Source organism: Bubalus bubalis, chromosome 2 (assembly GCF_019923935.1).
Source record: "Bubalus bubalis isolate 160015118507 breed Murrah chromosome 2, NDDB_SH_1, whole genome shotgun sequence".
Classification (NCBI taxonomy): domain Eukaryota; kingdom Metazoa; phylum Chordata; class Mammalia; order Artiodactyla; family Bovidae; genus Bubalus; species Bubalus bubalis.
In genome coordinates, this window is record NC_059158.1 from 43,122,760 (window position 1) to 43,147,605 (window position 24,846).

The 24,846-nt window shown below is 39.4% G+C and overlaps 1 protein-coding gene across 4 annotated transcripts in view; it reads left to right on the forward strand.

Moving 5' to 3' along the window:
• Nucleotides 1–24,846, forward strand: part of ILRUN (inflammation and lipid regulator with UBA-like and NBR1-like domains) — a 105,757-nt gene that overhangs the window by 42,606 nt on the left and 38,305 nt on the right. For 3 of the 4 annotated variants that reach the window (XM_006050351.4, XM_006050352.4, XM_006050354.4), the window contains exon 3: nucleotides 4,114–4,311. The exons of the other annotated variant lie outside the window; for it this stretch is intronic. In XM_006050351.4, coding sequence (XP_006050413.1) covers nucleotides 4,114–4,311 — 198 coding nt within the window. The remainder of the gene's footprint in view (nucleotides 1–4,113; nucleotides 4,312–24,846) is intronic. 4 annotated transcript variants of the gene reach the window in all.

The following is a 24,846-nucleotide window of genomic DNA, read 5'->3' on the forward strand; positions in this document are numbered from 1 at the left end:
TTTTTAAATGAGTGATGTTTGTTTAGAAAGTATAACTTATTAAAAGTTTTGTTTATTTAAAATAATTAATCCAAGACCTTGTTTACTTAATAGTGAAAACACTGGAAATGGTCTGGCTTTCCATGGGTTCTTTATAGTGTTCTTCAATATTGAAAGTTGTTAGAGTACTGTTAAATGTTTTAAATACCGTTTTGTTGCAGAATACCATTTTATATTTCAGAAAGCCTCTTTGAAATATCTTCTCACTCACTAGACAGTTCCTTGGGTTAATGGGAGATTGGAAGGGATTGATATAAAATGGCTAGAATGTCAAATCAGAACCCCAAAGAGACTTTCACCTTGACTTGAAGCAAAATTTGTTTTGGTGGAACTGGCTCTTTTTCCTCCTACTTTTTGCATAATAAGTGCAATTTAAAACAGTCTCTGGGTCTACAGCCTTTCTTCCTGTAAAGGACATTTTTGTTCCTGTACACCTCTTGAAAAATTGGGCAACGGTTGCTAGAAAGGTACTTCGAACAAATAGGTTTTGTCTTCTTCTGGAAGTTGTTATACAATTGTAAAATAGTTTTGTTTGTAGACTAAATGCTTTCCATTTGATTAAGAAGAAACTGGCCTGCCATAGTTACGTGACAGATATGTTATTAGAGATACAAGGAAGGCAGGCATGTGAGCTGGTTCTTCGGCGTCATCCTAATCTGGCTTGAGTTCTTTCTGCAGATGGAGTGGTAACACAGGAGTAGTGTGGACTGGAACTGCTCTGGTGGTCCAGCGGTTAAGACTCTGTGCAGGAGGCATGGGTTCAGTCCCTGGTCAGGAAACTAAGCTCTCACATCCTGCATAGTGAGGCCAAAAAAAAAAAAAGAGGAAGAAGTAGAGTAGGCCTGAGCTCTTTCTCCTCTGGCTCTCATTCATAACCTTCCTTAAGAGATAAGTTCCCCCTGAAAGAGTTTCATAAATAGTTTTCATGGTGCCTCTCTGCTGTCATGTTTCAGGCATACTGGACATTCAAGTTTACAAAAGATGAGATTGATAGGAAGGAACTGCATATAGCTATCCCAGCACCTTCCCCAAGGAAGATAAATGTCAATGCATTGTTTAAAATTAAATGCCTGCTATGAAAGTCCTTAGATTCATATCACAGAAAAAGAGAAGTGAGACATATAATGACATAGATGCAGAATCCCAGGATCCACACTTTTGGTACTGTGTGAGTTTTAGAAGTTTGGGGAAACTTGCCAAGGATACTTTATAGTTTAAAATGAAAATTTGAAACTGTCCCTCTTAAGCCAAAAGTAGACCATTCTCTTTACCATTACTTAAAGCTTCTCAGTTATAGCCATGCTCTGCTATCCAGCTGTGATGAGTGTTTAACTAAGCATATTATGATAACTCTTACGTTTATATGACTTTAATGAAGTAGTTGTGATTGTCATATGAGACAGTGACCGCAAAGTCATCTATATTTTCTAAACTACATAGAAGTGAATATAGAACAAGAGTTGATGGGGGAGGAAGGGAAACTTGAAAAAGAACAACTATTCCCTCCATTTTTCTTCAGCTTCTTAATAGAGTTACATTTCTTATGTTCCAGTCACTTTATCAGGTACAGGAAAGAAAATGGTACCCAGATCAGTGAAGGTCTCTGTTTGCCTGTAGCTTAATTTGAAATGCATTCTCTAAACTACGAGGGGTTAAAAAACAGAAGGGGGTCTTCGTTGAGGTTTGTCTTTTGTCTTGCTCTTTGGCTGTTCCTTCTGTCCCCAAACTAAATCTCAGACTTTCTGGAACTGGTGGACTTTTGTTTTTGCCATACTCACTGTCATCTCAAAGTTGCCACATGATAGGGTTTTTTGTCTTGTTTTGACTTTTTATTTTTTAATAAAATTATATTCCATAATAACTGAAGAATCACAACCTTTGTGTGCTTGTGATACTTAACTGGAAAAGTCATAAAACATAGACTAGTCTTTTCTTCTAGAAGCATGTATCTACCCCACAGTAAGCCAGTTTGTAAGAGACTTAATTTGAAGCCCTATTATGTTACACTTCTCAAATCCAGATTTTTCTGGTATGCTTAGCTTGGTAGGTCAAACAGTCATCAGTATTTCCCTTCCTTCTTCCTTCAGGAACCAGTATCAGTGACCTTTTCAGAGTTACCTGCCTTTACATTTGGGGTTGTAAGAACTATATGTCATTGTAAATTGTTGGCAGCTCTCAGAAGGCAGATGATTGGTTCTTCATTTTATAGCCTAGTAACACTTTAGAGCTGATGATGCATAACCCAGTTTTTCTTCAAGAAGCTCTCCAAGTACCACATGAGTAGGGTCTGACATAGAAAAAGATAGGACTGTAGCCACATAATTTTTAATAGTGTCACAGCTTACCAAGTCTCCTGGGAATAGAGCGGTACTCCCTCTTTTGCATAGATGAGAGATCCAACTGTCTCAGCTGCTTGTGCGTGTCTGATCAGGGCAGCCAAATATTTCCCATACCCAGGCGGTCTTGGTTTTCATTTTCTTTAAAGTTCTAAAAACAGTCTTGGGTTTTCATATAAACAGACATTGTCTTGTTTGATATGTGTGTGTGTGTGCGTGCGTGCGTGTGCATGTGTGCATATGTGTCTTTTAAAGAATAATTATGGATTCACCCCATAGTAGTAATTTAATTTTTCTTTTGGATATTTATCTTTAAAGAGACCAACATTTTCCAAGGTACTTCACTTCAACTGCTACTATTCTTGACCTAAGACAAATATACTTTTGCTAGGCCATAGGCCCCAGAAATGAAAAAAAGAATTTGCATGTATTACCAGTGTATCATCCACAACCTTCTCAACAGCAGCAGTTGCCCTTTAAAGTGTTAATTTAAGAGGGCACTTTGCTGTTAGATTTAAAAAAAAAAAAAAAAAAACAGCAACCCCTGCTCCATCTGCTACCCTAAATACCATGAGCCACAGCAGGTACCATTCATGAGGCTGAGATCTCAGCAATAGAGTGTTGGTTGCTTTTCCTGTCTGGTTCTCGCTTTTTTCAGTAGTAAGCCATCAAGTTTCTAAACTGGCCTGGCACTTCAAGAACAAGGGACTGAAGAATCCTAGAGTACTGTTAGATGAGTTTTCAACATGCTGAGAGTCCTGCCGTGCCCAGCTTTTCATAGTGATTTATGTTTATAATGAATGTAAAAAAGATACAGAGAGGTTTCTGTGTATAGTAAAAAGGAGTATGTCGGAGAGACTTCACAGGAAGTATCACATCTAGTCACTGTATGTGGCTACCTGTGACCGGTCAGAAGTCAGTGTATTGATTTCTCATGTGAGTTAGGTGCCCAGGAGTGGGAACCACATAGGACCTTTGCCACCTCCAAAGGTGGGCAGGACATTCCTGCCAAAGCTACTTCTCTGTCTTGCCATTCCTGTTCTTTCTACAAGCACCTCTGGCTAGTGTCAGCGCCCCTGAGACCACGGGTCCGCGTGCTGCTGGCAGGGCCTACTGTGCACACTTTCCCCACTGCTGTTTGCCCCTGAAAATGAAGCTTTCACTTGACTCCTCTGTCTTTATTTGCAGTCTTTTGACCCTCAATCTTTTCATTGTTAGGGACTCCAGAAGAAAAATCAGGGAAAAAGTAGTTTTAAAATGAAAGTAATACAGAAATTACTCTTCATGAGTTTCATCCTCTTTCCTCAATGGAAAAACTGGGGACAGTCAGGCATATTTTTACTTTGAATGTCAGTTTAAAAGTTCAAGTGCAAATGGGCATGTTTCTTAGTAGAGAAAGCAGTCCTCCAGAGATGTGGGGCTGAGCTTCGTTTCCATGGCTCCTTTCAGACTTCATTCCTAGGTTCTACAGGTTAGTGTGATGCGTAGCCTTCCCTGGGCCCCCAAAACGCTACTTCTTGAGAAACCACCTTGCTTTTGCCGTGTGTGCTTTCTCTTAGGGATAGACTGTTGATCAGAGGTTGTCGACTCTGATTCTCCCTAATCAGTGTATAGCTCAAGAGTATGGGTAGGTTTACGTATGTGTGAGAGACCAAGAGGCATCTACAGTTTTGTAATGAACTGCACCCAGCATAGGACCACTGATTGCCTAACATTTTTTTCTTTTGCTTGAACTCAGGGGCAGAGGCCTGGCCTCCAGGGGTTTGTCTTAAATATGTCGGGGGAGACCAGTTTGGACATGTGAACATGGTGATGGTGAGATCGCTAGAGCCCCAAGAGATTGCAGATGTCAGCGTCCAGATGTGCAGCCCCAGCAGAGCAGGAATGTATCAGGGCCAGTGGCGGATGTGCACTGCTACAGGACTCTACTATGGAGGTGAGTATGTCCCTGTGCAGCCCAGGGGCGAAGGGGTTAAGGTAACATCTCAGCTTCCCCAGCTCTGCTCACGGAGCTTGTCAAATTACATAGCAGGGTGTGGTCTCTTTTCCAGCCCCATGCAGGTAAATGATTTGAATTTAATGACTAATTGATTCAGTCAAGTGTTCTCTTTACGCTGGAATTTAGTTAACATTTAGTGAAGTATATGAGATATATCTTGCAGTCTGAACAATGACTTAGTAGCGCTGCTGTTTTTATAATATAATCTAGTAGGTGCTCTAAGAATACTGAAGGCAGTTTTTGTTCTCACAGTCTCTAGACACAAGTTGTATTAAAAAAAGATATAATGCACAAAATGTGCCTATTGTCTCTGATGACCTGTCAAGATACTAAAACCTCTCACTCCTTCTCTTTATTGCCACGCTTTGTGGACAGCGTGATTTCCATTCACTGTCTCTTATTTCCATATCCCTTTATTCTTCAACCGGGTCAATCCTATACCCACTTCGACAATGTTGATTAACAACTACCGAGTTTCCAAATTCAGTAGCTCCTTTCCAGTCTTCACACTAACTGACCATTTGGCTCCAAACTCTGAATGGTTTCTGAAATGTCTACCTTCTTAGTCACACATGATCCCTTTCTTGTTTTTCCTCTGAATGTTCTTTCTCTGTCTAGCCTCATCTTTGCCCTGGGACTACAGGCATACCTTGATTTATTGCTGTTCACTTGATTGTGCTTTACAGATTATTTTGTTTTTTACAAGTTGAAGATTTTTGACAGCCTTTTGTTGAGCATATCTGCTGCTGGCGCCATTTTTTCAACAGCATTTGTTCACTTTGCGTTTCTATGTCACATTTTGGTAATTCTACCAATATTTCAGACTTTCTCATTTTTATTATATTTGTTAATGGTGATCTGTAATGAGCAATCTGTGTTGTTTCTATTATAACTTTTGGAGTGACATGAGCTGTACCCACATAAGACTGTGAACTTAATTGGTAAATGCATGTGTTTTGACCACCAACCAGCCATTCCCCCATCTCTCTCCCTTCTCCTTGGGCTTCCGTATTCCCTGAGATAAAACAATGTTGAAATTAGATTGGGTGATAACCCTTCAGTGGCCTCTAAGTGTTTTAAGTGAAAGGAAGAGTCACATATTTCCCACTTTAAATCAAAAGCTAGAAATGATTAAGCTTAGTGAGGAAGGCATCTCAAAAGATGAGACCAAATGAAAGCTAGGTTGCTTTCACCAAACAGCTAAGTTTTGAAAGCAAAGAAAAAGTCCTTCAAGGGAAGGAAAAGTGCTACTCCAGTGAACACATGAATCATGAGAAAGGAACATAGCCTTCTTGCTGATGTGGAGAACGTTTGAGTGGTCTGGATAGAAGATGAAATCAGCCACAACATTCCCTTAAGCTAAAACCTAATCCAGAGCAAGGCCCTAACTCTTTTCAACTCTGTAAAGACTGAGAGGTGAGAGTTGCAGAAGAAAAGGCTAAATCTAGCAGAGGTTGGTTCTTGAAGTTTAAGGAAGGAAGTGATCTCCGTAACATAAAAATGCAAGGTGAGGGAACAAGAGCTAATGTAGACGTTGCAGCAAGTTTTCCAGAAGATCTAGCTAAGATTATTCACCAAGGTGGCTGCCCTAAACAGCAGTGTAGACAAAATACTAATATTGTTAGAAGATACCATCTGAGACTTTCATAGCTAAGGAGGAAACGGCAGTGCCTGGCTTCAAAGGACAGGCTTTCTTGCTAGAGGCTAATGCATCTGGGGACTTTATGTTGAAGCCAGTGTTCACTTACCATTCTGAAACCCTAAGATCCTTAAAAATTATGCCAAATCTATCCCGCTTCTGCTCTGTAAATGAAACAGCAAAGCCTGGATGATAGTACATCTGTTTACAACATGGTTCACTGAATATTTCAAGCCTACTGTTAAGACTTTTACTGCTCAGAGAAAAGGATTCCTTTCAAAATATTACTACTGATTGACAGTGATCCTGGTCACCCAAGAGCTCCAAGGGAAATGTAGGAGATTTTCGTGTCTACTAACACACTATCCATTGTGTGGTCATAGATCAAGGAATCATTTCTACTTTCAAGTTTTATCCTTTAATAAATACATTTTGTGAGTCTATAGTTGCTGTAGATAGTGAATCCTCTGATGCACCTGGGTAAAGTAAATCCTTCTGGAAAAGATTAAGAACATTTGTGATTCATGGGAGGTCAAAGTATCAACGTGATCAAGATTTTGGAAGAAGTCGATTGCAACACTCATGGATGACTTTGGAGGGGTTTAAGAATTCACTGGAGGAAGTAACTGTAGGTGTAGTGGGTATGACAAGAGTACCAGAAGGGGAGCTTAAAGATATGACTGAATATCTAAGCTCAGCATAAAACTTGAACTGATAAGGAGTTACGTCTTAAGGATGAAGAAAGAGAGCAATTTCTGAGATAGAATCTACTCCTGGTGAAGGTGCTGTGGAGGTTGTTGAAAGAATTTAGAATATTACATAAACTTAGTTGATAAAGCAATGGCAGGGTTTGAGAGGACTGAGTCCCAATTTTGAAAGAAGTCCTACTGTGGGGAAAATGCTGTCAAAACAGCCTTTCGTGCTGTAGAGAAACTGTTCATGAAAGGAAGTCAGTGCAGCAGACTTCATTTTTGTCCATAACATTTATTTGTACTGGGAAACAAAAAAATTCATGTGACTCACTTTATGGCAATATTCACTGTATTGCAGTGGTCTGGAACCGAAGCAGCTTTATCTCCAAGGTATGCCTGTATTAGACTGTGAACTGGGCGCTGCTCATGCTCAGTGACCTCATCACCCAGATGGCTTCAGCTGTCACCAGTGCAGCATATACAGCAGTGCTCAAAGTCATGTCTGTGGTGCAGACTCTCTGGAGCTTCAAACCTTTATTGACGTGCTTATGGACAGACAGAACCCCTGGATGTTTTGTAGAGTTTTGAATTTTAACATCTCCTAGGCAAAACTTATTCTTCTTATGGGAACCCAACTGAGATGATCAGGCCAGAAGCTTGAGTCATCTTTTGTTCTGTCTTATCATCCTTAATCACACACCAATTCCTATTTGTTTCTCTATATCCCATGTCCTAGAGATCCAGAGAAAAATAAATACAAATCGCTCCTGTCCTCAGGGAGCTCTTATCTGGACTCATAGCCAGTGGGACCTTTGGAGTTACTTCAAGAAGTCCTGGAATTAATTTTCTCATATGTATTTTTGCAGCCAGTGGAAACTTGAAATATTTTTCTGCCTGAAAAAAAAGTTAGAAAGTGTGTCTCATAGTGTCATCTTTTGTGAAATCATTCCCTTCTGAAAACCTTTGTGTCTTCTGTAATAGAGCCAAGTTCCTTGGCATTGGGCATAAAGCTCCTCACCATCTGGTCCGGCCTCATTTCGCTTTCATCCTGTCACCTCTTTACTCACGCATCCAGTCCCCAGAGGCACCACATGGTTTCTCTTCTCCATGCCCTTGCTTGTGTTGTTCCTGTTGCCTGAAATGCCTTCTTCCTTACGACAAACCCCTGCTCATCCTCAGGGCCCTGGTGAAGTCACCTTTCCTCCTTCCCTCTTCCCCTCTTCCTGCTCTCCCCACCACCCCAAGGAAGTTCGTATGTTACGCACACGCTTGTCGTTATAATTAACATATCGTGTTTTAGGTGTTTATTTATCCTTTTCTCCTACTAAACAGTAAACTGTTGGCTAAAGAGTCAGCATCATGTAACAGTCATGTTACAGTCAGCATGCGGAGAGAGTGTCTCTTCCTTTTTGGACTCTGACTTCAGGCCACCGCTCCTGAGAGTCTTCCTGCTTGCACAGGCAGAAGTCGTTTCCCCATGCTGAGCTCCGTTTCCCTATAAGCTTCCCTCTCCCTCCTTTGCTTCTCTTTGTCACTGTACCTCTTTCTGCCCAGTTAATTTGGTGAATGTCTAATATCACTTTTAAAACTTAAGATGATACATGTCTTGTGTATCTTTGTATATCTTGAAAAAGCTGAGCCTGTTGGAGAGTGGCTGCTCAATAAATTTTTAAATGCATGTCAGTGTTTTTTAGGGAGGAGGAAGATAACATACATGACTTTTTAAAAAAAATTTCTTTGATGCAGAGATACTGCTTCCTAGTGTTCTCCCTTGTTTGAGAGCTCTAGTCTTATTTTGTGTGTGTGTGTGTTAATGTTAAATTAAAAATAATTATCACTATATGGGACATTAAAATTTATACTTATAACATCCGTCCCAAATTCTGTAAGTACGTAGAGTGTAAATATATTAGCTCTGAAGGCAGTAAAAAATGGAAAGCCTTTCTTGGTTATATAGTCTGTGAGTTGTTTTTCAGGACTTTGAAATCTTATACCTTCATGGGATCTTAATAATTCATCTGAATCCATGGTTTTCAAGCATTTTTCTTAATTAGTGGAATCTTTTCCTTGATAAATGTATGTGAATGCCTCCTCCAAAAAAGAAAAGATAAAAATGAAACTGACTTTTTTGAATTGGGAGCCTCCGTGGCCTATGTCACCTGCTTTCTGAGATGATCTCCATTGCTGTGGGGAGTATAGTTTGCAAACTGGTCATCTAGTCTAATAAAGAATTTAATTCCATTTACAAGCTACCATATTCCAGTGAATTCCTTTTACTGTTGATTATAAAACACATAGTGATAGCAGAACTGCTAAATGACAGAAAGTGAAATATACATAATGTGCATAAAGCCGCAACTGTGGACTCGTGGGGAAAAAACAAGCTGCCGTGTTTACCTTGGCGTGATTGGCCTTTCAGGTTTTCTGCTCACTCTTAACTTGCTAGTGTACTGAGGTTAGTGTAGTGCTAGGAGTTTGGAATGTAGGACTGTGTTTCCTGGGCACAAACTTGTATAAGTTAGGTAACTTCTCTTTGCCTCATCTTTCTGTTTTAAGAACAAAGCTTATATTTGTTTGCTTGGTTTTGGTTGGGTGGTCTTTTCTGTTGTCTTTAGATGGTCTTTTCTAGAAAGAATCCATTCTCCTTATATTTATAGTAATACTTATGTTGTTTGAACTCATTTCTCTTCCTAAAAGGACCTTTTGCTTATATTTAACAGTTTACAGAGTGGGTCTTCTTTCACTTTAGAATGGTTGTACTGTTTCAGTCTCTCAGCAGGATTGTGCTGTTGGCTTGTCGTCTGGACAGTTCTTCATTATGTGAGGCGTCTCTGTCCCTCTCTGAGTAAATACCTGTAGCTCCCCATGTTCGTCTTGACAGCCACCCTTCCTCTCTCACTGCACACATTTCTAACTCCCTTGATTGAGTACCACTAAGTATTTGATTCTTGGCAGATTTATTTTCAGGCCCAAATATTTTATCTTCTTCCTACAGACTTTTGCTTCTTAGATAAAAGCAACCTGTTATCTAATGCCTACTTTACGTTGGGCATTGTATTGGGCTTTTTCATATAAATTGTCTTAGGGAAGTATTAGCTGTACTTTATGGGTGGGGAAACTGAAGACCAGAAATAAGTAATGATTTGTTTTGGTAAAAGTTATGAATTAGCTGTAAATTATAGCTATAAATCATCTGAAGAAGTTTTATGATTTTTTTGCCATTGGACATATAGGGTTCACAGGAAAACTTCGGCTCCTGGGTGTTGGAACTTGGCGGAGTTTAGGGAGACTGGGGTAAATGGTCCTCAAGTTCTCTCCATTTCCAGAGTGAGTGAAATGAGGGTTAGACTGAGATCAGAAGGGTGACTTCTACGTAAGAAGTGTTTCCCAAGGAGCTCCTGCTTGTCAGTGGGACACTTTGGACTCTTGGAAAGGAGTAAGGAGCGTGACGGAGAAGGCAATGGCACCACACTCCAGTACTCTTGCCTTGAAAATCCCATGGACGGAGGAGCCTGGAAGGCTGCAGTCCATAGGGTCGCTGAGAGTCAGATATGACTGAGCGACTTCGCTTTCACTTTTCACTTTCATGCATTGGAGAAGGAAATGGCAACCCACTCCAGTGTTCTTGCCTGGAGAATCCCAGGGACAGGGGAGCCTGGTGGGCTGCCATCTATGGGGTCACACAGAGTTGGACACGACTGAAGTGACTTAGCAGCAGCAAAGGAGCGTGAGTGCTCGTCCCCATTTTAACCTTGATACAAACATGCCTCCCCTCTTCCTAATGGAGCACCCTCTTTCAGAGTTCCACAATAGAGCTGTACCCCTGCCCTTGATGGTTCCTTCTAAAACAGAATGGTTTTAGTTGTAAAGTAGGCGCTGTTGTCATGTGATACTCTGGTGATCAAGTGCTAATGAAGGTTTCTCCCACTTGAAATAACTCTTCCTACTAAAGGCTTCACACAAGTCTTTAGGGACAATTCACATGTAGACAAAATACTTAAACATTATTCATTTAGTTTTCTCAGAGGTTAAAAATGGAACTTCTCTTATTAAGCTCCCAAATCATAATACATAATATAGACCCAGAGGTTAGGAAGCTTGATGGGTGCCCCTGTGTAAGCACACCATTTGTTTAAAACCTTTGTAATATCTCCCAGCTTCTCCAGTTTACAGAATGTCCACCTTAACCAGGTAGTGCAGGATTGCCGCTCCTCATTCTTCTCCAGTGTTTTAACTGATCATGTTATAAAAGAAGTGCTGGTTTCATAGACTCCTCTGTACTCTACACCGGTGTCTTCTATTAATATATGGATGCTGTCCTACTTCGCACTAATTACCAGTTCGCCTCCCTTTTACTTATTGACCCCACCTTTAGAATGTCTCTCTTTTATGTTGCACTCAGAAAGCCTGTTTCATTTACTTCTAGACTATCCTCAATAGATGCTCTCTGTTTCAGTTCTAATTTCTAGATCCCTTCAGTATCAGAAATATGAGTAGTCATGAAACATATTTCTTTTCCGATAAAAGAAATGGTAGTCTAAGCTGATTGTGATTTGTATGGGAAAACTTTTCAGAAGGGACATTTCAATTTGTAAATGAGATCCGAAATCCTTAAATATCTTTACATTCTAAGGTCTATATTAAGTTTCAAAGGTGATGGGTTGGGGAGTGGAAAGAAGGGAATATATGAATATGTATACACTTATGGTTGATTTTCTTTGTTGTATGGCAGAAACCAGCATGACATTGTCAAGCAGTTATCCTTCAATTAAAAATGTAAAAAATGAAAGGTGGTGGCCTATTTCCGCTTCAGAGAAGCTTGAGCTCCTGCTTTGTATGAGCCGCTGGTTGTGCTGACACCAGGTGGTCGTTGTTGTTTGGTGGTTGTGTCCAGGAGTCACAGGCTGTGTGAAGATTAATCTCTAAAACGTAGACATGTGGGTCCTGAGCCTCTATGAAGTATGGAAAATCGAGAGATGAGATGAAACAGGGCTATATCTTTAAAATGTAGTAAATAAGATATTTGCATGTCTAGGTATGAAGTGTCAAATGTTTTAACTATAAGGATTTGGTAGAAGAGCAAAAATGTAATTTAAAGGCAGCATCTCTTTTTCTCACAGGAGCCAGAGCCCTTCATAGTAGAAACATCTTTGATCTGGAATGTTAGGTTCCAGGGATTCAAAGTTTGGGGATTAATAGTTCATTAAAAAAAACAAATATATTTAGTTATATTTATTGTTATACTTACTGTTAAAAAGAAAATAATCCCCAAACCACTGACCATTTAAGAAGTAAAAACTTTGGCATAATTTGCTTTTTTAAAAAAACATAATCCTTAACTTTTTTGTGTGTATGCACTGGTAAGGGCTATAGCTGAGACTGACTCTAGTTTTAAAAAGTGTTTAGTTAGAGAGTATATCCTTACCCTAGTAAAACATATACCCATAAAACTTCCTGCACTTCTTTGATTCTTACATAATTTTAATATGTATAATTGGTTTAATGACTACTTTTCTTGGAAGGAGAAGGGAAGAGCCATTATATTAAATGAACATATTTGGTCATATTGGTTTTGGAAACATTAAAAATGAGGCAACAAGTAAGACTTACAGTGGAGGAGATATGTACATTTCTCCATCACAAAAAAATGTTTATATATATGCAGAAATTGTTTCAGATGAGTAATTTTTACTGAATTGTTGTGTGATGGGAATTTTTAGTAAGTGTCATTGTGTACACTTGCTTCTGAATTAGACCAGAGCATATCTCTTAAAAATAAGGATGCAAATGTAGTTGCTTCTTGTTCAAATCATGGTGAGTACCTAATTTATCAGTATGATAGCACTCATCCCCTCTACCCACTTTGGGGGATATATTTCAGGACCTCCCAGTGGATGCCTGAAACCATGGATAGTGCTGACCCCGTGTATATATTTTTTTCCTATACATACATACCTGTGATAAAGTTCATAAGTTAGGTACAATAAGAAATTAATAATAATAATAATAAAATAGATCAATTACAGCAATATGCTATGATAAGAGTTACGTGAGTATGGTCTTCCTCCTTCCCCCCAGCCCAGCAGTATCTTACTGTTTGTACTCGCCCTTCTTGTGATGATGTGAGATGATAAAAGGCCTACGAGGGGACCATTTGCTTTGGGGGATCCTGGATCATCAAGCTGTGTTGGTGTGAGTGGTTAGATGTCAAGAGCAAGCAGTGCTGATGGCTGGGAGTTCTGGGTGGGATGGGGCAGGAAGGCGTAAGGTTTCCTCATGCCACTTAGAAATGGTGTGCAGTTTAAAACTTACAGGTTGTGTGTTTCTGGACTTTTCCACTTAGTATTTTCAGACTGAGGTTGGCTTCGGGTAACTCAGCTTGCAGAGAGCAAAACTGAAAGTAGGGGATCTGTGTAACTACTGAAAAATATGTGGGTTTTTTTTTTTTTTTTTTAAGCGGACTGGTGATTAGGATCTAAAATAATTGAAGGATAGGGCTTTTAGCTTTATCTGATATCTTAATTTCTCTGATGCAGTTTATATTCCTTAATTATGGCTCATGATACACTTTTTTATTTTTAACCCCCTATTAGTCTTGTAGTTAAAGGTAGGAATATTTGAAGAGGGTGTCTTCTTCAGTTCAGTTCAGTCACTCAGTCATGTCTGACTCTTTGCGACCCCATGAATCACAGCACGCCAGGCCTCCCTGTCCATCACCAACTCCCGGAGTTCACTCTTCACGTCCATCAAGTCAGGGATTCCATCCAGCCATCTCATCCTCTGTCATCCCCTTCTCCTCCTGCCCCCAATCCCTCCCAGCATCAGAGTCTTTTCCAATGAGTCAACTCTTCACATGACGTGTCCAAAGTACTGGAGTTTCAGCTTTAGCATCATTCCTTCCAAAGAAATCCCAGGCTGATCTCCTTCAGAATGGACTGGTTGGATCTCCTTGCAGTCCAAGGGACTCTCAAGAGTCTTCTCCAACACCACAGTTCAAAACCATCAATTCTTTGGCACTCAGCCTTCTTCACAGTCCAACTCTCACATCCATACATGACCACAGGAAAAACCATAGCCTTGACTAGACGGACCTTTGTTGGCAAAGTAATGTCTCTGCTTTTGAATATGCTGTCTAGGTTGGTCATAACTTTCCTTCCAAGGAGTAAGCGTCTTTTAATTGCATGGCTGCAATCACCATCTGCAGTGATTTTGGAGCCCCAGAAAATAAAGTCTGACACTGTTTCCACTGTTTCCCCATCTATTTCCCATGAAGTGGTGGGACCGGATGCCATGATCTTCGTTTTCTGAATGTTGAGCTTTAAGCCAACTTTTTCACTCTCCACTTTCACTTTCATCAAGAGGCTTTTTAGTTCCTCTTCACTTTCTGCCATAAGGATGGTGTCATCTGCATATCTGAGGTTATTGATATTTCTCCCAGCAATCTTGATTCCATCTTGTGTTTCTTCCAGTCCAGCGTTTCTCATGATTGAAAAGCAAATTCCATTCTGTTCTTTTCATGATGGTTTGACTAGCCACACAGTGCTCTAATGAGTTTTTCCTTGGAATGACAGAGATACATATCACTTAGAAATTAGTTCATTCTATAATCTTTACCTTGAAAAAAAAAAATCTCCCTTTAAAAAATACTTAATTTGTCTTCCCTTTTACTTTAAACAGCTTCTAGTTTCCTTTCTTTACAAAGAGAATGTCCCTATTGGACATTTGGCTCCAAGGTAGGAGTGCTTTGTTGTCATTCAGTAGCTCAGTTGTGTCCAACTCTTTGAGACCCCACCGAATGCAGCACTCCAGGCTTCCTTGTCCTTCACTATCTCCCAGGGTTTGCTTAAACTATGTCCATTGAGTCGGTGATACCATCCAACTGTCTCATCCTCTGTTGTCCCCTTCACCTCCTGCCCTCAATCTTTCCTAGCACTAGGGTCTTTTCCAGTGAGTTGGCTCTTCACATCAGGTGGCCAAAGTATTGGAGCTTCAGCTTCAGCATCAGTCCTTTCAATGAATATTCAGGGTTGATTTCCTTTAGGATTGACTGATTTGATCTCCTTGCTGTCCAAGGGACTCCCAAGAGTCTTCTCCAACACTACAGTTCAGAAGCATCAGTTCTTCAGTGCTCAGCTTTCTTTGTAGTCCACCTCTCACATCCATTCACGACTACTGGAAAAACCATAGCTTTGACTATATGGACCTTTGCAGGCAAAGTGATCTCTCTGCTTTTTAATATACTGTCTAGATTTGTCATTGCCTTTCTTCCAGGGGGCAAGCATCTTTTAATCTTAGGACTGCAGTCACCGTCCACAGTGATTTTGGAGCCCAAGAAAATAAAGTCTGTCACTGTTTCCATATCTATTTGCCATGAAGTGATGGGACTGGATGCCATGATCTTCATTTTTTGAATGTTGAGTTTTAAGTCAGCTTTTTCATTCTCCTCTTTCACCTTTATCAAGAGACTCTTTAATTCCTCTTGGCTTTCTGCCATAAGGGTGGTGTCATCTGCATATCTGAAAGTGAAAGTTGCTCAGTTGTGTCCGACTCTTTGTGACCCCATGGACTATACAGACCATGGAATTCTCCAGGCCAGAATACTGGAGTGGGTAGCCTTTCCCTTCTCCAGGGAATCTTCCCAACTCAGAGATCAAACCCAGGTCTCCCTCATTGCATATCTGAGGTTATTGATATTTCTCCTGGCAATCTTGATTCCATCTTGTGCTTCATGCAGCCCAGCATTTCACACAATGTACTCTGTATGTAAGTTGAATAAACAGGGTGACAAAATATAGCCTTGACATACTCCTTTCCCAGTTTTGAACAAGTCTGTTGTTCTATGTCCAGTTCTAACTGTTGCTTCTGTTGTTTCATTCAAAGGAGTGCTTTGAGCCTCTAGATTTTGCTTTGTAGTGGTCAGTGCCCTTCCAGTTTCCTCTTACAGCTTCTAAGGATTTTGCTTATACTTGGTTTTGAGATCATCTTGAAAGTAATTGAATTCTAGAGTGCATCAGGCTTTGGCTTAGTAGCCACTTCAGTTTTGTCCTTTAGTTTCACAGTTGTCTTGTAGTTAGAAATCAGAAGTGATTAGGAAAGCAGACCTTATCTGACCTAAGTCTTACGAAGACTTCAAGGAACACTTAATAATAATACATTTTATTTACCTAACTCAGTATAGCCAAAATATTATAATTTCAACACGTGGCTCTAGCTGCATTTCAGCTACTCAATAGCTACGTGTGGCTAGTGGCCTGCAGCTATATAAACTGATATTTGTACCAGGTTTTTTTTCCCCGTGTAGCAAATTATACAGAATTGGTGGTCGTCATCTTAAAAATTTGCTAGTGAAACCTTCTGGGCCGGGAGGGATCTTTTTTGAAGGTTTAAAATTACTAACTCAGTTTATTTTTGTAATTATAAATCTGTTCAGGTTATCTTTCATCTTGGATGACTTTGGGTAATTCCAAGGAATTAGTCCTTTTCACTGAATTGTTGGATTTATGTTGTGTAGAATTGTTTATACTATTCTTTATTAAATCATTTTAATGCCTTCTGTGCATGTAGTGATAATCCTCTCTCATTCTGTATATTTTGTGTCTCCTGTCTTTTTTTCTTTGATAATCTTGGTAATTTTAAAGAATTTGATAATTTAAAGAAAATAGCTTTTGGTTTCATTGATTTTTCTCTATTCTTTTGTTTTCAGTTGCATAGGTTTCTCTTCTTTTAATATTTCCCTCCTTCTGCTTGACTTATGTTTATCTTTACTCATTTCATAATGTCTTAAGATAAAAGCTCAAGACTGGGTGGCTTCTAAACAACTGAAATTTATTTCTTACATTTCTGGAGGCTGGGAAGCAAGCCTAAGATAGAGGTGCCGACAGATTCAGTGTCTGGCAAGGGCTGGTTCCTACTTCATGATACGGCCTTCTTTTCACTGTGTCCTCTTTGTGTATGTTAGTCGCTCAGTCGTGTCCGACTCTGCGACCCCAGGGATTGTAGCTCGCCAGGCTTCTCTGTCCACGGAATTCTCCAGGCAGGAATACTGGAGTGGGTAACCATTTCCTTCTCCAGGGGATCTTCCCGACCCAGGGATTGTACCCTGATCCCCCACATTGCAGGCAGACTCTTTAACTGTCTGAGCCACCAGGGAAGCCCTGTATCCTCTCTGGGATCTTTCAAAATAAAGATGCTAATCCTACTCATGCAGGCTCTACCCTCATGACCTAATCACCTCTTGAAGACTCAACTTCAAAATACCCTTATATTTGGTATTATACGAATATTTCAAAGTAAGAACTTGTGGGGAAGGGAAGATACAAATATTTAGTCTATAACAACTATAAATTTCCCTCGGAATACTGCTTATAGCTGCATACCATAATTTTGAGATACTGTATTTTCATTCAGTTCAAAGTATTTTCTAATTTCCCTTGACTTCCTGTTTGACCCTTTTAACCTACGTATATCATTATATTTGGAGTTTCTTATAGATAGCATATAGTTAGGCTGTTTCCCCCCATTCTGACAATCTTTGTCTTCTAATTAATGTGTTAAGAGAATTCACATTTACTACAATTGTTGATATATTTGAATTTACTAAAACCATTTTATTATTTGAAAACTTTTAAATCAGTTACATACCAAACTTATAATGTATTTGTTCTTATAATAAAAGAAATATATGACCTAGGAGATACAGAAAATACAAACCAAAAAGAACATGTATTCTGAAGTACAGATATAGATACTGTTTATGTATCCAAATATTAAAAGCATAAAAATTTTTGCTTTTCAGGTTTGGCATTGTGCTACATATAATCATATAACCTACTTTTTTACTGCTCACTAATATTTTAGAACCTTTCCCCTTATTATTAACCAAAATATTTTAATAGATCATTCTTTTTCAGTTGAGATAAAATTCACATAACAAGTTAACCACTTAAAGTGAACAGTTCATTGGCATTTAGTACATTCACAGAATTGTGCAACCATCATCTATTTAGTTCCAACATACTTTTATCACCCCAAAAGGAAACTCTGTACCTGTTAAACATTCATAAAACTCCTGGTGTCCACTAATGTACTTTTTTTCTCTGTGGGTTGATAATTCTTTTTGTTGTGTTGGGGCAAGGTACATAAATAGTGATCAAACAATAAACTATTTTAAACAGCCATCTTGAAGACAGAATCTGGGTTGCTTACTAAGAAAGAGTAACCATAACTTATTTGGTTCATTTATAGTTAAATTCTTAAATATTCTTTTTTATTGAAGATGGATAGTATAGTTGTAGCATGAATAGTGCAGTAGCACTGTGACCTTAGGAAATTATTTTACCTTTCAATGGCTGAGTTTCTTCACCTATAAAATAGGAAAAACAGTACTTACCTCATAGGATCTTGAGGGAGTTTGGTGAGTTAATGCATGTGAAAGCTTTTAGAACAGCACCTGGCACGGTCATCAGTGTAAAGGTGTGAGGTGCTGCTGCCCTCCTGCTGCTGCTTTCTTCGACGGGACTGTATTGTGATACCTTGTGCAGTAATCCTTGTCAACTCTTGTATGAACTCTCTTGGTAAATGCTGATTCCTTAAGTTTTTCCTTCTCAGGTGTCTCAGTGATCTCTTGCCCTAATGGCATCTTCAAGGTGAGTCAAAAATTCCAGGTCATAAAACAAGAAAGTTAAACACTTATGTGGAGTACCCAAGGCAGAAGATTATATAGCTTAATGTGCACTGAAAATTTTGCCGGAAATTAAATTTTACCAGAGCAGAAACCAGCTGCAGAATCCTCTGTGGGAACCAGTACTGGGCTCAAAAACCTAGAACCACAGTTGACAAAATGCTGGAGGCTCAGTGTGGACAAGCCTGAGAGATGAAGAGTCTAGGAATCTCTTCTCACTTTTGTCAAGAATCTCTACTGGGTTTTCCCAGTGAATACTGGAGGAAAAATCCCCTAAATCTTTTGGCAGGTGAAAGGGGAAAGTAACTGTTTTGCAGTTACCCAGAATATTTTGTTTTTCTTAAGGCCTGCCCTCAGGAGAAATTATTTTACCAGAGTCTTACCCACTATGGGTTTATCAGAGCCTGACTGACCTGGGGAAAGGGAAACACCCAGCTCCAGTCCGCTTAGCCTTCCTGTCCCATAAATGGGGAAGAAAGCTGAGAAATGCTGATGAAGTTCACAGTTCAGGGGCACAGGATCACCAAAAGACTGAGGCCTATCAGAGGACTGCAGAATGTACTTTTCAGCAGTTCCTTTTACACAGTGTATCATGTACACCTTTCAACAGAAAAGAGACAGCAGACACGGTTCAGAGAGACTGAACGAGCATCAGAGTCAAACATGGCAGGAGTGTTACAATTATCAGACTAGTACATCTGTGATTTAATATTTAATATGTTATTTTAATATGTTATTTAACATATTAAATACCTTCCAGTGAGTATTCAGGACTGATTTCCTTTAGGATTCATTGGTTTGATCTGGAATGAAAAAAGTAGACAACATGAAAGAACAAACGGATGATGTGAGCAAGAAGAAAGCAAAACAGAAAGCCAGAGATCAAAAACTGTAACAGAAATGAAGAATGCCTTTGATGGGCACTTTAGTAGACTGGACCCGGTGAGGAAAGAATCTCTGAGCTTGAGGATATATCAGTAGAAACTTACAAAACTAAAAAGCAAAGAGAAAAAAAGATTGGGGGTAAAAATGGAAAAGAATACCCAGGAACTGTGGGACAACTACAAAAGATGTAACAAATGCATAATTGGAATACTGGAAGGAGAAAAAAGGAACAGAAGAAATATTTAAAGCAATAATGACTGAGAGTTTTCCTAAATTAACATCAGACACCAAACCACAGAGCTAGGAACCTAAGTGAACCAGATAGATAAACAAAGATAGAGTATATAATGACTTCTTAGAAATTAGGCAAGGAAGAAGACAGTGAAATGAAATATTTGAAATACTGAAAGGGTGATAAAAAAAATCTCCCAACGCAGGATTCTGTGCTCTGGAAACTTATCCTTCAAAAGTTAAGGAGAAATAATTTCTCAGACAAACCAAAATTAAGGGAATTTGTTGCCAGTAGTCCTCCCTACAAACCTAGACAGCGTATTAAAAAGTGGATCCATCACTTTGCTGACAAAGGTCCGTATAGTCAAAGCTATAGTTTTCCAGTAGTTAGATGCAGATGTGAGAGTTGGACCATACAGAAAGCTGAGCACTGAAGAATTGATGCCTTGAAATTGTGGTGCTGGAGAAGACCCTTGAGAGTCCCTTGGACAGCAAGGAGAGCAGACCAATCAGTCCTAAAGGAAATCAGTCCTGAATACTCATTGGAAGGACTGATGCTGAAGCTCCAATACTTTGGCCACCTGATGCAAACAGCCAACTCATTGGAAAGACCCTGATGCTAGGAAAGATTGAAGGCAAAAGGGGAAGGGGGCAGCAGAGAATGAGATGTTTAGATAGCATCACCAACTCAGTGGATATGAATTTGAGCAAACTCTGGGACATAGTGAAGAACAAGGGAAGCCTGGTGTGCTGCAAGTTCATAGGGTTGCAGAAAGTTGGACATGGCTTAGTGACTGAATAAAAAAATAAATGTCCTTCCTTGCACAGAATGTGAAAGAAAGTTTTTCTGAGAGAGGGAAAACTATAGGTTACAAACTCATATCTATACAAAGAAAATGCACTGAGGAATGAGTATGTGAAGGTAGAATTAAAAGTTTTGTTTTTATTATTCTTAATTGATCTAATATAACAATTTGTTCAAAATAATAGTAGCAGTGTAATCACTTACATATGCTTGTGTTCAGTTACATGCGCTTGTGGTGTGGATCTGTGTGTGTACCTATGTATATGCAAATGAATAAGTGAAATGAATGACAGCAATGATACAAGGGACTGGAGGCAGAAATTAGGAGTATTTTGCTAATATATGATACTTGAACTACTCATGAAATGATGTAGTGTCATTTATGATTTCACTTGAATTAGTTGTAAATATACATTCCAAACTGACAATCTCATTTGAAAAAGAAAACTAATTTTTATACTAGGAAAGGAGAGAAACTGTAATTGTGTAAAATACTCAATTAAAACCTAGAAGACAGAGACAGGGTAGAAAATTAAAACCTAAAAGACAGAGCTAGGGTAGAAGACAAAAATCAGAACAAAGAACAAGAGCAACAAATAGAAAACAGTAACAAATATCATAGATATTAATCCAGCTATATCGGTCACCACTTTCAAACCTCAATACTCTACATACACAAATGAAAAGAAAGAGATTGTCAGAATGGATCACAAAACGAGACCCAACTCTGTGTTGCTTTCAAGAAACTCACTTCAAATATGAATGTATTTATACATTAAGAATAAAGGGATGGAGAAAGATGTACTATACTGACACTAGTTAAAAGAAAGCAGGAGTAGCTGTATTCAGTCCAAGCAGAACGAAAGTGATCAGAGATTAAGAGGGATAGCATGTAATGATAAAGGGGACTGTTTGGTATTTTTTTAATATAATTTGTTTTAATATTTTTGGTTGCACTGGGTCTTTGTGGCTACAGGCAGGCTTTCTCAAGTTGTGGAGAGTGAGGGCTACTCTCTGGTTGCGGTGCGTGGGCTTTGCATTGTGCTGGCTTCTCTCGTTGGGAAGCACAGGCTCTAGGTGCGTGGGCTTCGGTAGTTGCAGCACACAGGCTCAGTAGTTGTGGCTTGCTGCCTCTAGGACACTCGGGCTTCAGTAGCTGTGGTGCAGGGCCTCGGTAGTTGTGGCTCATGGGCCCTAGAGCAGGAGCTCGGTAGTTGTGCATGGATAACAATTCTTAATTTGTGTGCACCTGACAACAGACGCTCAGACTCTGGGAGGTGAAGGTGATAGAGCTGCAGGGAGACACAGACGACTCTACCACGGGAGCTGGAGATGTCAGTACTCCTCTACCAGAAATAGGCAGGGGGACACTACACAGCCTTGACGTACTGCTTTTCCTATTTGGAACCAGGCTGTTGTTCCATGTCCAGTTCTAACTGTTGCTTCCTGACCTGCATACAGGTTTCTCAAGAGGCAGGTCAGGTGGTGTGGTATTCCCATCTCTTTCAGAATTTTCCACAGTTTATTGTGATCCACACAGTCAAAGGCTTTGGCATAGTCAATAAAGCAGAAGTAGATGTTTTTCTGGTACTCTCTTGCCTTTTCGATGATCCAGCAGATGTTGGCAATTTGATCTCTGGTTCCTCTGCCTTTTCTAAAACCAGCTTGAACATCTGGAAGTTCACGGTTCACATATTGCTGAAGCCTGGCTTGGAGAATTTTGAGCATTACTTTACTAGCGTGTGAGATGAGTGCAGTTGTGCGGTAGTTTGAAAACTCAGCAGTAGTTTTCCAAATTTGCTGGCATATTGAGTGGAGCGCTTTCACAGCATCATCTTTCAGGATTTGAAAATAGCTCAACTGGAATTCCATCACCTCCACTAGCTTTGTTGGTGGTGATGCTTCCTAAGACCCACTTGACTTCACATTCCAGGATGTCTGGTTCTAGGTGAGTGATCACACCATCATGATTATCTGGGTCATGAAGATCTTTTTTGTACAGTTCTGTGTATTCTTGTCACCTCTTCTTAATATCTTCTGCTTCTGTTAGGTCTGTATCATTTCTGTCCTTTATTGAGCCCATCTTTGCATGAAACGTTCCCTTGGTATCTCTAATTTTCTTGAAGAGATCTCTAGTCTTTCCCATTCTGTTGTTTTCTTCTATTTCTTTGCATTGATCCCTGAGGAAAGCTTTCTTATCTCTCCTTGCTATTCTTTGGAACTCTGCATTCAGATGCCTATATCTTTTCTTTTCTCCTTTGCTTTTCGATGGGAGAAATATCAGTAACCTCAGATATGCAGATGACACCACCCTTATGGCAGAAAGTGAAGAGGAACTAAAAAGCCTCTTGATGAAAGTGAAAGAGGAGAGTGAAAAAGTTGGCTTAAAGCTCAACATTCAGAAAACTAAGATCATGGCATCTGGTCCCATCACTTCAAGGGAAATAGATGAGGAAACAGTGGAAACAGTGTCAGACTTTATTTTTGGGGGCTAAATCACTGCAGATGGTGATTGCAGCCATGAAATTAAAAGACGCTTACTCCTTGGAAGGAAAGTTATGACCAACCTAGACAGCATATTCAAAAGCAGAGACATTACTTTGCCAACAAAGGTCTGTCTAGTCAAGGCTATGGTTTTTCCTGTGGTCATGTATGGATGTGAGAGTTGGACTGTGAAGAAAGCTGAGCACCAAAGAATTGATTCTTTTGAACTGTGGTGTTGGAGAAGACTCTTGAGAGTCCCTTGGACTGCAAGGAGATCCAACCAGTCCATTCTAAAGGAGATCAGTCCTGGGTGTTCATTGGAAGGACTGATGCTAAAGCTGAAACTCTAGTACTTTGGCCACCTCATGCGAAGAGTTGACTCATTGGAAAAGACCCTGATGCTGGGAGGGATTGGGGGCAGGAGGAGAAGGGGACGACAGAGGATGAGATGGCTGGATGGCATCACCGACTCGATGGACATGAGTTCGGGCAAACTCCGGGAGATGGTGATGGACAGGGAGGCCTGGCCTCCTACGATTCATGGGGTCGCAGAGAGTCGGACATGACTGAGCGACTGAACTGAACTGAACTCAACTACCAGAAATGGACAGACCCAGCAGGCAGAAAACCATTAAGGACATAGTTGAACTCAACAACACCAACAATCTGCTGGATATCATTGACATATGCAACTGCTGAACAGTAGCTGAATATACATTATTATTAGGCTCACATGAAACTTTTGCCAAGGTAAACCACATTCTGGGCCATAAAACATCTTTAACAAATTTAAAAGAATAGAAATTATACAATGTATCCTCTCAGGCTACAATGGAATTAAACTAGAAAGCAGCAACAGAGAGCTAGTGGGAAAATCCCCACACTTCTAACTGACACATGGATCAAAGAAGAAATCTCAAGAGAAATCTAAATACTTTGAACTAAATGAAAATGAAAATAACACCTATACAACACTGAATACAAAAAGAAAAACCTAAAATCTCCAATCGAAGTTTTCACTTTAGGAAACTAAAACAATAAGAGCAAATTAAATCAGAAGTAAAATGTAAATTAGAGCAGAAAATCAATAGAGAAAATCAACAAAACCCAAAACAGTTTTTTGAAAAGATTAAGTCAGGAACCTCTGGCCAGGCTAAGAAAAAAAAGGAAGAGAACGCAAATTACTAAAGTCAGAAATGAAAGAGAGCATCAACTCAGATCCCACAGACATTTAAAGAATGATAAAGGAATATTAATGAGCAACTTGTGTTGGTAACAAATATATGTAATGCCCACAAATTTGATAGATGGATTTAGATGTAATAGATCAATTTCTTGATGCGTACAATCTACCAGAGTCACAAAAGAAGAAATAAACCATCTGTATTGGCCGTTTCTATAGAGAAATTGAACCAACAATTACTAATCTTAGAAAATAGAGAGCACCAGGCTTAGGTGAGTTCACTAGTGAATTCTACCAGACATTTAAAGAAGAAATTATACAACTACTCTGTGATCTCTTCCAGAAGAATGAAGCAGAAAGAATACTTTGTGACTCATTCAAGAGGCCAGCATTATCCTAATGCCAAACCAGATGGTACAAGGCAAGAAAATCATAGACCATTATCTCATGAATATAGATGTAAAAATTATCAACAAAATATTAGCATATCAAAGCCAACAACGCATAGAAAGAATAGTAGCACTATGTCCAAATGATGTTTATCCCAGATATTCAAGGCTGGTTCAACATTCAAAAAATCAGTTAATATAATTAACTATATCAACAGGATAAGAAAAATCAGCATGTTCATATCAATAGATATAGAAAAATCATTTGCTAAAATTCAGTACCTATTTGTGATTGAACTCTCAGCAAACTAGGAGAGAGGAAGGGCTGTCTGCTTGATTAGAATATTTACAAAACTAAAATATTCTTACCATATTTACAGAAGTTTTATTCATAATTGTCAAAACTTGGAAGCAGTCAAAATGTGCTTCAGTAGGTGAATGGATAAATAAACTAAAAAGAAATAAGCCTTCAGTTCATGAAAAG